General features: G+C 44.1%; 2 protein-coding genes across 2 annotated transcripts in view; one reads left to right on the top strand and one right to left on the bottom strand.

The window, feature by feature from the left end:
• Window positions 1–10,876, bottom strand: part of T265_00142 (hypothetical protein) — a gene marked incomplete at both ends in the record, with an annotated part of 19,133 nt that extends 8,257 nt beyond the window's left edge. Inside the window, 3 exons of the mRNA XM_009163799.1 lie at window positions 3,536–3,727; window positions 4,448–4,527; window positions 10,492–10,876. Of these exons, the coding sequence (XP_009162063.1) occupies window positions 3,536–3,727; window positions 4,448–4,527; window positions 10,492–10,876 (657 nt within the window). The remainder of the gene's footprint in view (window positions 1–3,535; window positions 3,728–4,447; window positions 4,528–10,491) is intronic.
• The window catches only part of T265_00143 (hypothetical protein), a gene marked incomplete at both ends in the record, with an annotated part of 71,414 nt that overhangs the window by 11,948 nt on the left and 47,698 nt on the right, over window positions 1–11,768 (top strand). The window lies entirely within an intron of this gene.

The raw sequence follows: 11,768 nt of genomic DNA, 5'->3' as shown, positions 1-11,768 counted from the left end.
CTCGGGGTCCCCATCCAGGAAGACGGCAGCGACCAGCGCAGCTGAGTTTGCTGGTAATGGCTTTCACACTTCGCTGCCAAGTCATTGGTTGACCGCCTCTGAATCTCTTCCACCCTTCACGTGGTTGTGCGAAGAGAGCCCTTCGAGGAAGTCGGTCGACTGGCATACGCAATACGTGGCCAAGCCAGCGCAACCTATGAAGCGTGATCAGCTCATCTATCGAGGGTGAGTTATTTCTCCCAAATACCATTCGACGTACTTCAGAATTGCTGATCTGGTGTTCCCACCAGATTCGGGCAATGCTCCGAAGACATAAATGGTCAAACACTGAAAGTCTTTTGACGTCCTCGGCGCGCGGCGGCCAGGTTTCTGATCCATATAGTAATATGGAGCGCACCGCAGTATTATACCTTGAATGCAGTCCATCAGTTTTGGGCTGATGACTTGGTCTTTAAATGAACTACACCTGCCTTCATCGTTAAGAGATATAAGTTTCGGTGAACTAAAGGTATGGCCACTTGAAAGCTAAGTGAATTAAAGGTGCGAGAAATGTGTCTGATAAGGAAATTTGCTCAGGGAAACTACATATATTTTTCCACTGTTCGTTTATTACGGTATCTGCAGCGACTGGCATTTGGTATCAATATTTACCTGACTTAAACCAAGCAAATATATGTAATCCACAAGATCATCTGTCACCATCCTTTTCAAGCCTGTTCTTTTTGATGACACGATAGGAGCTTACAGTGATGAACCGGTCTCCTAAGGTTCTAATCGGGCACTGTGTATCCTTTCAGAATGGAGAGATTTTTTCCGGCCAATATCTTCGCCAGACTGAGTGGTTCCAAGTAATAAGGCACACTGCAAACCTACTTCTGTGGTTTCTTTCAACTAACCGGCTTAATTAGTACTAGATTTTATTCAAAAAGTCCTGCTGGTGAATCACCAACCAACACAAAGCATGCGGTTGTTGGAACCTTGGCATTTCGAGAGATATTCGTCAGCCCTCTGAGGACATCACACACCTAAGCACGCTTCATCACCGTACATGACCCGCCATGATGACCGTTACACAAACTGATGGATCGAAATATGGTCCACCTTTCAGGCGGTGGGTGCACACCATGACCTTGGCTTATTTGTACTACACACAAGTGAACTACCTGAGGCAGAAACCTCCATATTCAACTGTGAATCAATGCGGGCACGCAAACCACAGTTTAGCGTATTTATCGATCTGTTTTTGTATGTATTTAATAGACTAGAACTGAACTTTAACCATCCTCCTCGCGTAGAGCAGATGAAATTGAGCAGGAGCTAACAACACAAGCTCAGATGGCTGTCAACTTACCAATAAGGCGGACAGCTGGTCCAGCGAAACAAGTGGCCACCGGGTTTAAATGCTTACTTTCTGTCTGGCCCTGAAAATGACGAAAATAAATGAACCTACTATTTGGTGGTCTTCATTTGAGCACTGCGCCACTGCCAACCTTAGATGGCCATAAGAATGTGCTTCGGATTTACCCCGGCCACGAGACGAACTGTACACGATACGGATCAAGTGCTCCACCGTCCTCAAATTATTTGGCAATTCCGGTTTTGTGAAGTAACAGTGTTTAGGTGATTTTTTTATGCGGCTTAAATTGTGTGTGCATGTGCCTATATTGTGCAGGGATTCATGGGTATGATTCAGTTTGAGAGGACAGCCGGACTCGAACGTCGATCCACTGTATGTCAACGGGCACCCCGTCAAGTACCTTACGAAGTTCACAGTGAGGTATAAAATGTACCGAACGAGGGAGCACTAAACTCAGTTAGGGTTTTAATCAGGCCTGCCATAATGTTGATTGCATTCATCACATTCTTATTAGCGGTCGTGCTTATCAATGTTCACTTAATAGTACTTAACGCGACAATAAACAGAGCAAAAATAAGACAAACCTAAAACAGACTTGAAGTACAACAAACGACACGAATATAGAGCCGATATCTTTCATATCGCATAGAGAGTTGGTTCCTGGTTGATTTCAAATACTAAAGCATCCGATAGTATAAGACACTAGTCCTTCAACGATTCACCACTGAGAGATCGCTGCTAAATGGGTCCACTCAAACCCTGCATAGTGAGACCGGACCTAAAATCGACTACATTTTGCCTACATTTAACTACATTTGTCTACATTTTGACCACGCCGAGGTGCTAACAAGACCACCTTGGATGTCCGAGAGGTGCTGAGTCTATTATCACCAAAAACCGGGATGCGAAATTCAAACCCTGGGATTACTTGCTTCCCAGCTCCAAGCAAGATCAAATTCGGGTCTTGATATTCCTGAACTGGGTTTAGGTTCGCAACGCGCCTCCTATCGTATAGAGTCCAAATACTATGGTTTCTCCCTTAGGCCGGTCCCACATAGTTGTCTTCAACAATTGTGTCCTCTCTGTAATAGACCACATCTAATCGGAAACTGCTTTTGGTGTGTAGTTCCAGATGGCCTCTCCGAATATGCTTGCTTTAAAACAATATTTCCACTCTAGGGAGACAGTTTGAGGTTACAGACCAAAAGTTACTTCTATTGGGAGCTCTCCTAGATGTTTTCTGTTTGGTAAGACAAAACTGTGTTCGAGAAGTTTGCGGAAGAATCTTCACCGAAGAGGACACACCAACATGTGTCACAGCTCACTAACTACCCATATTGCAATCTTGTTCGAATTTAGGATTCCAATGACTACGTATTTCTGGATCCTACAGCAAACTATTACCTGATGAACCTTCAAGTCAGTTTAATCTCCAAACTCTTTACTTTCTTGACTAATCATATCCCAGTAAGTTAACTGAAGCGAAACCAGAAATCCTCCGTAAAGTTCTATAAGAGAAGCCTCTGTTCCAATCGATTCCCTGTTAGTCACGATCAACAAGAGATCACAGAAGACAAACACCCCTTTCCTCACAGTGATCACTCTCGGGATTCATTTCTGAAAGTAAGAAGCCTGATTTAAGCTTAAATGCACGTATATCTGTCAATTTGTCACCTGATAAACAGAAAGCGTAACGAAATGGGTTCAACGAACCGTTCGACAGCTCTTCAAGCGATCATCCTCAGAACGCAACCGACCCCAAGAAGGACTAACCATATCACCCCTTACATGCAGTCTAAAACTAATCAATAGACGGACAGACAGTCATTAATTAATATGTCGAAAAGCAACACTTAAAGTTGCTAGATGGTTGATGTGGTGGATGCGGACCTTGTTCAGTAAAAATCAATAGAAAAAGTCTAGTTACACCGTGCTACCTGTTGCTGTATGAGTCTTGTACCAACTTGGCTAGGGTAGGGTGATGTCGTGTCTTCAAACGGCGGTTCCGAATGGCATGTGAGGTCAAATCATTACCCTGATTGGTTCCAGCCGTACACTAACTATATGATCACTAGTCACGGGACCATTACATCTGAAAATGATGGTAGTAAGGTAAATCAGTCAGCCGAATAAAAGATTAATCTAAATGCTACCGACGTGTATGTATTCAAAACCTACTTCTTTTGTGTACAGGTGTCCACAATATTCCATTCTCGGGTTGGAATAGCTAAGCTGGTAATTCAAGGTTGTCAGCGGATGGTCGAGTCCAATTTCTTCGCGCAGTTCCCGTTGTAGGCCTTGCATCAGGGTTTCGTTAACGCGAACTCCGCCACCTGGTAGACCGACCAATGCGTCGTGCCTCATTTGCAACTAAAAATAGCACAAAACGACTGGTTCAAACATGAACGAGAGTGGTAAATTGTGTGAATAAACTGAGGCATTTTTTATTATCTTTCGCCTGGAGGAGTGTCTTGGACAGTAGTACACCGTAATTTAAGTAGGTGAACCCATCTGGCACTATTTACTCTTGAAAGTCAACTTGTGGCTTTAAAATATTTGCGATAGGTACAGTTTTTCAGTTCACAAGCCGTTCAGTGAGATGCAGGAATTCCAGCTGCTACTTCTTTCACTGAGGATAAGGAGAATAAGGAAATGAAAGCCATGCTTCGGAAGTGATGAACCAATCAGTTCATTGGCTGCAAACGGTTCTGTTTGTCCGGTGTGACAAGGACCATGTGCTACGCAAGTAAGGCGTCAGCTGTGATGCTGGACCGCCATTGGGTGCGTGACGGCCATATCTATCAGGGGCATTGACTGCCGGTTTGTCTTATCTTAGAGGTCCTCATCCAAGAAGACTGTATTCATCAACACCACTGAATTGACCGGTGAGGGCTTTCATGCTTCGTCGCTAAGGGATCTACTAATTGCCTCTGGATGTTCTTCATTCAACACAGGTCTTGAAAACGTGAGGTCTACGAGGCAATTGGTCCTCTGGCATACGAATTACATGACCTAAATCAGAGCAGCCTGTGGACCGTGACCGGCCGATCCATCGAGGGAGAATGAACTTTTCAGGAAGGCCTTACTGACCCACCAGTCCTGCCCAAACCTTCGGAGGCACCGATGGTCAAGCACAGAGAGACTTCGGAGGTCTTCATTGCACAGTGTCTCTGATTCATAAAGTAGGACGAATCGTACCTTATCATCCTACGCTTCTCCGGCCTTCCCAATTCGGAAAATGAGTTCGTATTTAACCACACCATCGAGAAGTATCCAACTATCCAAGTAGAACGTATCTACTACATCAAGTGTTTCACCTGTAAGCATGAGATATGGATTCGATCCGATATAGCCTTGGATCAATATTTTACTCTTTATAAGTGTAATGCGTTGCAGAACCGTGCTACAGAATTATTTAGTGTAGTTAAGATAGTCCACATCTCTAATACAAGAACAGCAAAATCTTGTTACACTTAATGTATTTCCAACCCTGAGGTGTTAGAAACAGGTGAAAAAGATTCAAGGAACACGTCAGTTATGAAGTTAGGGAGAAAGGACAACAGAGAAAATCGCTGCATGGCACCATCGGGACTGATGAACTCAGGGAAGAATTTGCCTTAGGCAGTACTCACCCACAGGAGGAGGCATATAAAGTCTTCACAAGAGACAAGAATTTAGAAGGTACACCCTTCAGTGCCGTACAGTGTCACCGTTTATGACGACCTACGAAGTCAAAAGCAGATTTGAGATCGAAAAACACAACCGGTGTAACTTATCGGAAAGAGTGTTGCAGTTCTAACACTTACTGCAAGATGGAGATGTGATCGGTGCGACCCCGGCCTGGACGGGACCCAGCTTGACTACCGATGACGGACCAACCTGCGTGGGATAACGACACAGAACACCTTAACAGCCACATCCATAAGGCTGATGCCTCGGTGATCTATACACGTTTTCCTGTGCCCTTGTAAAATATGGAATCGTGGTCGAGGCGCTCCATTCTGTTGGAATCCTTTTCTCTCTACGATGCATTTTAAAGTAGGGTTGTCAGGTGAGCCGCGATGGATTCACCACCTTTTTGCAGAGCGCTTGATGCAAAATGTCTGGTTTAGATGCTTTGTTGCTTTGAATCAGTAAGAATGCACGCTTCCGTCTACGACGGCTGGTGAGTATCCACATCCCACTAGGGTTCAGTCAGTTTTTCCACAGGGTAATTTGATGGGCCCAGCTGAACTGTTCTTCGACGTGTTCGGCTCATCGCTCAAGATGAAATATCTGTGAATGAACTGAGCTCTAATCCTTTCCGAAGATCATTTCACTAACACCAACCCTACTCATACCATTTGATCGGAATATCTGGAACAGAGTGTTGTTGTTTCTAGTTGCAAGAGCCTTCTCCATTACCATGGATTTTGCAAGACACAAGTGCTCTCTGTTGACCACTGGGTTCTTTATTATTTGACGTTTAGGGAATCTGTGTGCATCATTGCAGTCGTTTGTGGAAGGTACAGTTTTCCAGGCTTCAGTCAAAGCTTCTGGTAGTGACGAGATGAGGGTTCATTAGTGTCTACTAGCATCCTCGGATAGGCGGCTTCAAAAGCTGAGATCGTGGTTTCTTTCACACTTTTCCTGTCACCATCAAAACCTACACTGTGCCCGTCGTGTTCCGGAAACCTCTCAGCCAACTCAGTTCAATTTTATCAAGTTAAACAGACGCTTTTCAGGTGGTAAACTGAGTGGTTTTGCGTCAACGAGAGCGTTCCAGAGGTAAATCGGCTAAATGGTGACGGATGTAGCCACACTGTGCCCGTCGTGTTCCGGAAACCTCCCAGACAACTCAGTTCAATTTTATCGAGTTAATCAGACGCTTTTCAGGTGGTAGACTGAGTGGTTTTGCGTCAACTAGAGCGTTCCAGAGGTAAATCGACTAAATGGTGACGGATGTAGCTACCAGTTCTTCGCCAAAAAAATGAAGTTGATTTTCTGGGTTGCTTCCGCTCATACGTCTACATGAAATATTCAAAAGAAAGAATTGCGTAACATCTGAAACTTTAATAACCATAATCAGGAACGCCCAGGATGCCTGACCGAACATAAACCAGGGATCCACTGATCAAGATCTGATAATCATAAACTCAGTATCGTCTTCAGATTGCATCATAGGTTCGCAGCTGTCCCACACGAACGCCGCACGTAAATACAGTGGATTTGTGGTTTTGGTTATAGACCCTCAGTTCTTAACTCCTTAATCTTTGCCCTATGTTATCGTTGTTGTCAAATGAGTGATGGGGTTTCGTTCAGACAAACGAAAGTGCTGATCGTTACAAAAGAGCTGTGTTTCCCAACTGTTTCTAAATTTCCAAGTTCCTTAGACTTACCGCGTGTCAGTCGGTCCACTCGGTAGCTTCGGGCGATATGGCTCATAGGTAGCCGAATTAAGGCGAAATTATTAACACAGTGCATTTGTTTTAACTGGGCAACTAAGATGACTTACAAATTGGCAACCTACAGAGAAAACCGTGGTCTTGAATCGGTCCCACAGCTTCATCGACGTAAAAGCTCACAGAAGCTTCACGTTGTACGGGCACTTTGTAGATATGCTCAAGAACGTCGAAATGTTCGTCAACCGTTTTGCACAGTCAATAACGAAAAGAGGAATATTTAGTTGTGTAATTGTGATGATTTTCCATGCCAGTTCCGATCTTTACTTTGCTGATATATCTAAGCACAATTTTCTTTCAAAGGTGCCAGTTGCCACTAGACTGTCCGTTTGATGCTCATGCGTGGATCAAGAAATCACGTTGACCGGCTGCAACCACACATTTGCGTTACTCTGACCAAACCGATGGTACTGCAAAATCTTACGCAGAAGGTGACATGATGGGAAGCATACGTTGCTGGATTCCTCACATTTCACATTATCTGAGATATTACACCAAAATGGTTCTCTCATCACTCGATGGAAGCAACCAACAATATGCCGAATTTCGGTCAACAGGTTACCTCCTTGATTTTTTTAGAGACACGACTGCCAATTAGTCTTTGACGCCGACGCATTGCGACTGGACTGTTCAAAAGAGTTTAAAATTTTCTACCCAAAAAAATCATGTCTGTCGTTTTCTCCACGGAGAGCCTAAGTCCATCGCTTAGGTATGCTAATCCAACCGATGGTAACCTTGAGACTTATCAACGTGATTGGCTCATGCTGTCGAGAAAGCATGCTGCTGGAACCGAAGTTCTGCTATCAATGGGACAGCTAACCACCTACCTTCACTTTCCGGTTTCATTGCTGCCTGTCTAAACCCACTGATTACTCAGTTAGCGAACTCAGTTTCGTCAAGCTTGGCTGTCAGTCCGGACTGGTTACCAAGCTAAAGTACAGTTTGATCCTGATCTGTCTACATGACACACGAGACCACAGGTACGATTTCGTACCCGAAGGACCGGAAGATAAATTCTGTCTGTCGCATCTCACATTGCAGAGAAGATAGCATGGATTTCCCCCGTGCAATAGTGCGTGCACCATACTCAAATGCATAAGCACGTGACCGTTAGGGAGCGGGATATGTGGATTGGGGGCTGGAAACGGCTTGAATTCCGTACAGGTGCGGAGATTGCAATTTTTACCGACCACGGACGACCAGCAGAACTGTGTTGAATGGAAGGCAGGTGAAAATCGAATGTAACAGTGCAATCTTGCGTGATAGTCTGGATTCATTTCGATGTCTCATCGGGGGCGTACTGCAGCTTTCATCAATAAGGAAAAAAGGTTAAAAAAAGTACTATTCCACATGTCTGTTCTGCAGTTTACCGTGGTAGTGTCACCGGAATGAAGAATGCTACTTACAAAGATCTGGTTTCCAGTTACTTAGGAAAGCAGCCTTGGCTAATCTCAAATTTCTGCCAGTTGGCGTTCAGTACAACCGTTGGGACGATACGATAAGAGTTCCCAATCAGAGAGCGAATTACAGTCAAGGCCCGCAGTGCAGCACGGTGTGGTCCCGTTTTATTTTGATGTTATGTCGGTGCATCTATTTGTTTCAGCCGGCTGTGTACACTCTCCGCCACGTGTTCCTTCACCCTCACTCGAGTCTGATGTTCTGTTCTGTGTAAATATATGGCCACACGCCACGTGAACTTGGCATAGACAAAGTCAATAAAATACAGACACTGTCCTGCTCTCGTGTACGACCGTGGTTTTAGGACGGTCATGAGTTCAATTCGTGCTCTCCATCCAGTATATACAAACTGCCTTCCGCCTAAGTAAATCTACATCCGATGGCCAATCACAGCAATATTTTTGCCGGTCCTCTTACTTGCATAATTAATGGCCTATATCTGGTATAAAGCATCCTTACTTCGTCGGAACCAGCTCTTTGTTTTTATCTTCTCACAATAAAGAAGGGGTGATCAAATGCAACCAAGCGTTATAGCAAGCTTTGAGCCGATTCGTGTCATTTTTTCTCCCAACCTATCCATAGCTGAATAGGTTCAATGCACGCAGAATCATGAGGAAAAACAGGGGAGGTGGAAATCCCAACCAAACCAAGGTTCACAGAATACAGCTTCCTCACAAAACTGGAAAAACAGGGGAGGTGGAAATCCCAACCAGACCAAGGTTCACAGAATCCATCTTCCTCACAAAACTATCGTAGCACTAGGTCATCCACACAGACGGACGAAAAGTGCAAACGACGTTAAAGAGGGACCAGCCCGTGATGAACTAGACCCTAAACTGGACCCAAATCCATCTAGGTTTCCCCATCGGTTTAACACTTGTTGACCTACCCTAACACACAAAACCCCTTGAATGACATTTAACTCAGATTTGGCTTGGCTTAACTGATCGGTTCTCCTTCCGCCTCAAATATCGACCAACCTCGAAATCAAGGCACTTGGTCCTACGAAATTCCGCCTCAAATCTCGACCAACCTCGGAATCTAGGCAATTGGTCCTACGAATTTTTTCTGTCAAAAGTGAAACATTGCCCAGCAATAAATCTATCGATTGTTACCAAATATTCCCTAAAATGTATAGATTCCTCCTCTTGTGGCGCGATTGTCCTAGTCATTCTAAAGAGGAAAAACACTGAACTGGACTTTGCTCAATTTGTGGATAATGATCAGTGCACATCCCAGATCGCATTCAGTCAATCTGACACACAAGACAAGCCTATGGACCAACAATCCATCCGCTTGATGGCCTTGAGTAGGCACACACGTTTACGCCAGACAGATGTGTTTGGGTTTCCTCAAAAATGCCGCGTACTTCGTGGATCTAACAGTTGGGGCTCAGCGTGACGGAAGCATCGTTTACTGCTGTTCTCCACTTGTCTGACTAAAGTTCTTTGGCTGGATAACTACAGGAGCTGTGAAATTTTAGTCCATTGACAGATGCATGTGTGTGTGTACGTGGCAAAGAGGTGCACATTTTAGATGCACCGCCCGTGGAATAAGGACGGTGAAATGGCGGGATCGGATCCTTTCTGGAGCAGACTGGCAACTAAAAAGGAGCTCGATGTACAGCAAAGAACGTCGAGTTTCACTGTGCCTAGCGTCATTTATTGCGGAAATTCCTTCGGATCATATTACCATAATAAATATTATTAAATGGGAATACTCATTAGATAAGCGCACACTGATCAAGTTCACTCATTCGCATTTGGTTGATTAGAAAAACCTGGAGCTTTCGTGGTGAAGTTATCGCTTGAAAATCATTGCTATTGGAACCGATACTTTGATGACAGCATTCATTGGTGCCACGCAACTCGACATTCGTGGAGTTGCCATTCTTTTGGACATTTATGGGGTGTTGGGGCAAACTGAAATCGTGTGGCATTTGCTGACGGAAAATCCTAGAATTTAATCTGTTGTAGCAGAATAAATAAAACTCTGAAATTTAAACTCTGAAACAACAATGAATCAGGTGGAATGTCCGACTTGGATTAAAGTGGGTATTCTTCTAAGTTCAGATTATCCGCAAATAGAACCACTTCTCCCGTGACGTGGCTACCTATTTTAGGTTCCGAGGTACCTAAAAAGGGCTTTTCTGTTCGTCCGAAGACATCAATTTTTCAGTTGTCTGTCGTCTCGAAAATCCCAAAATTCCATGCATATAAGGTTCAGAAACAAAACGATGGACGATGCTTACCATAATAGTTCCACTGATGGGATATTTTCCGTAGAGCTTTTTGGGTCTCTTTTCCTGCGTGAAGAAGGCAACTTGAACTGCATGGTAGCGACAGAAAATTGTTGCTTCTGTAAAGATATCTTCTAAGGGATTGGGATGGGCTGTAGCTCGAATTTGAAAGCCGTCCGCCAACTTAAAGATACGATACTGCGGACCAAGCAGATATTTCCCTTCTTCTGTGCGACGGATGACTTGATTACACACATCGCTACAAGAGTTTGCTCGGTTGCGAAGGAGTACGCCGACAGCAAATAGAAATCCCGCAGCAAAACATAAGAAGTATCTGAGCTTGTGCAATGTATTGGTTTCCAGTTTGAATCTCCCACGCATGTGGTCGCTCCGGACACTCTAAAAACCATAAATATTTGTTAATTTTTGGTCACCACTTATTGTTTTTTGTTTCAGTGTGCCAGCTAGGTAGACTTTGGATAAAAACTTTTTAGAGGGAAGATTGAAGGTGAGCAATGAGGGGATGCGACTCATCAGAAGCCCTTGAGTAGGCACACACGTTTACGCCAGATAGATGTGTTTGGGTTTCCTCAAAAATACTGCGTACTTCGTGGATCTCACAGTTGGGGCTCACTGTGACGGAAGCATCGTTGACCGCTGTTCTCCACTTGTCTGACTAAATTTTTTTGGCTGGATGACTACAGGAGCTGTGAAATTTTAGTCCATTGACAGATGTATGTGTGTGTACGTGGCAAAGAGGTGCACATTTTAGATGCACCGCCCGTGGAATAAGGACGGTGAAATGGCGGGATCGGATCCTTTCTGGAGCAGACTGGCAACTAAAAAGGAGCTCGATGTACAGCAAAGAACGTCGAGTTTCACTGTGCCTAGCGTCATTTATTGCGGAAATTCCTTCGGATCATATTACCATAATAAATATTATTAAATGGGAATACTCATTAGATAAGCGCACACTGATCAAGTTCACTCATTCGCATTTGGTTGATTAGAAAAACCTGGAGCTTTCGTGGTGAAGTTATCGCTTGAAAATCATTGCTATTGGAACCGATACTTTGATGACAGCATTCATTGGTGCCACGCAACTCGACATTCGTGGAGTTGCCATTCTTTTGGACATTTATGGGGTGTTGGGGCAAACTGAAATCATGTGGCATTTGCTGACGGAAAATCCTAGAATTTAATCTGTTGTAGCAGAATAAATAAAACTCTGAAATTTAAACTCTGAAACAACAATGAAGCAGGTAGGATGTCC

The sequence above is a fragment of the Opisthorchis viverrini genome (assembly GCF_000715545.1).
Source record: "Opisthorchis viverrini unplaced genomic scaffold opera_v5_1, whole genome shotgun sequence".
NCBI lineage: Eukaryota > Metazoa > Platyhelminthes > Trematoda > Opisthorchiida > Opisthorchiidae > Opisthorchis > Opisthorchis viverrini.
This window is presented reverse-complemented; position numbering and strand designations above follow the sequence as displayed.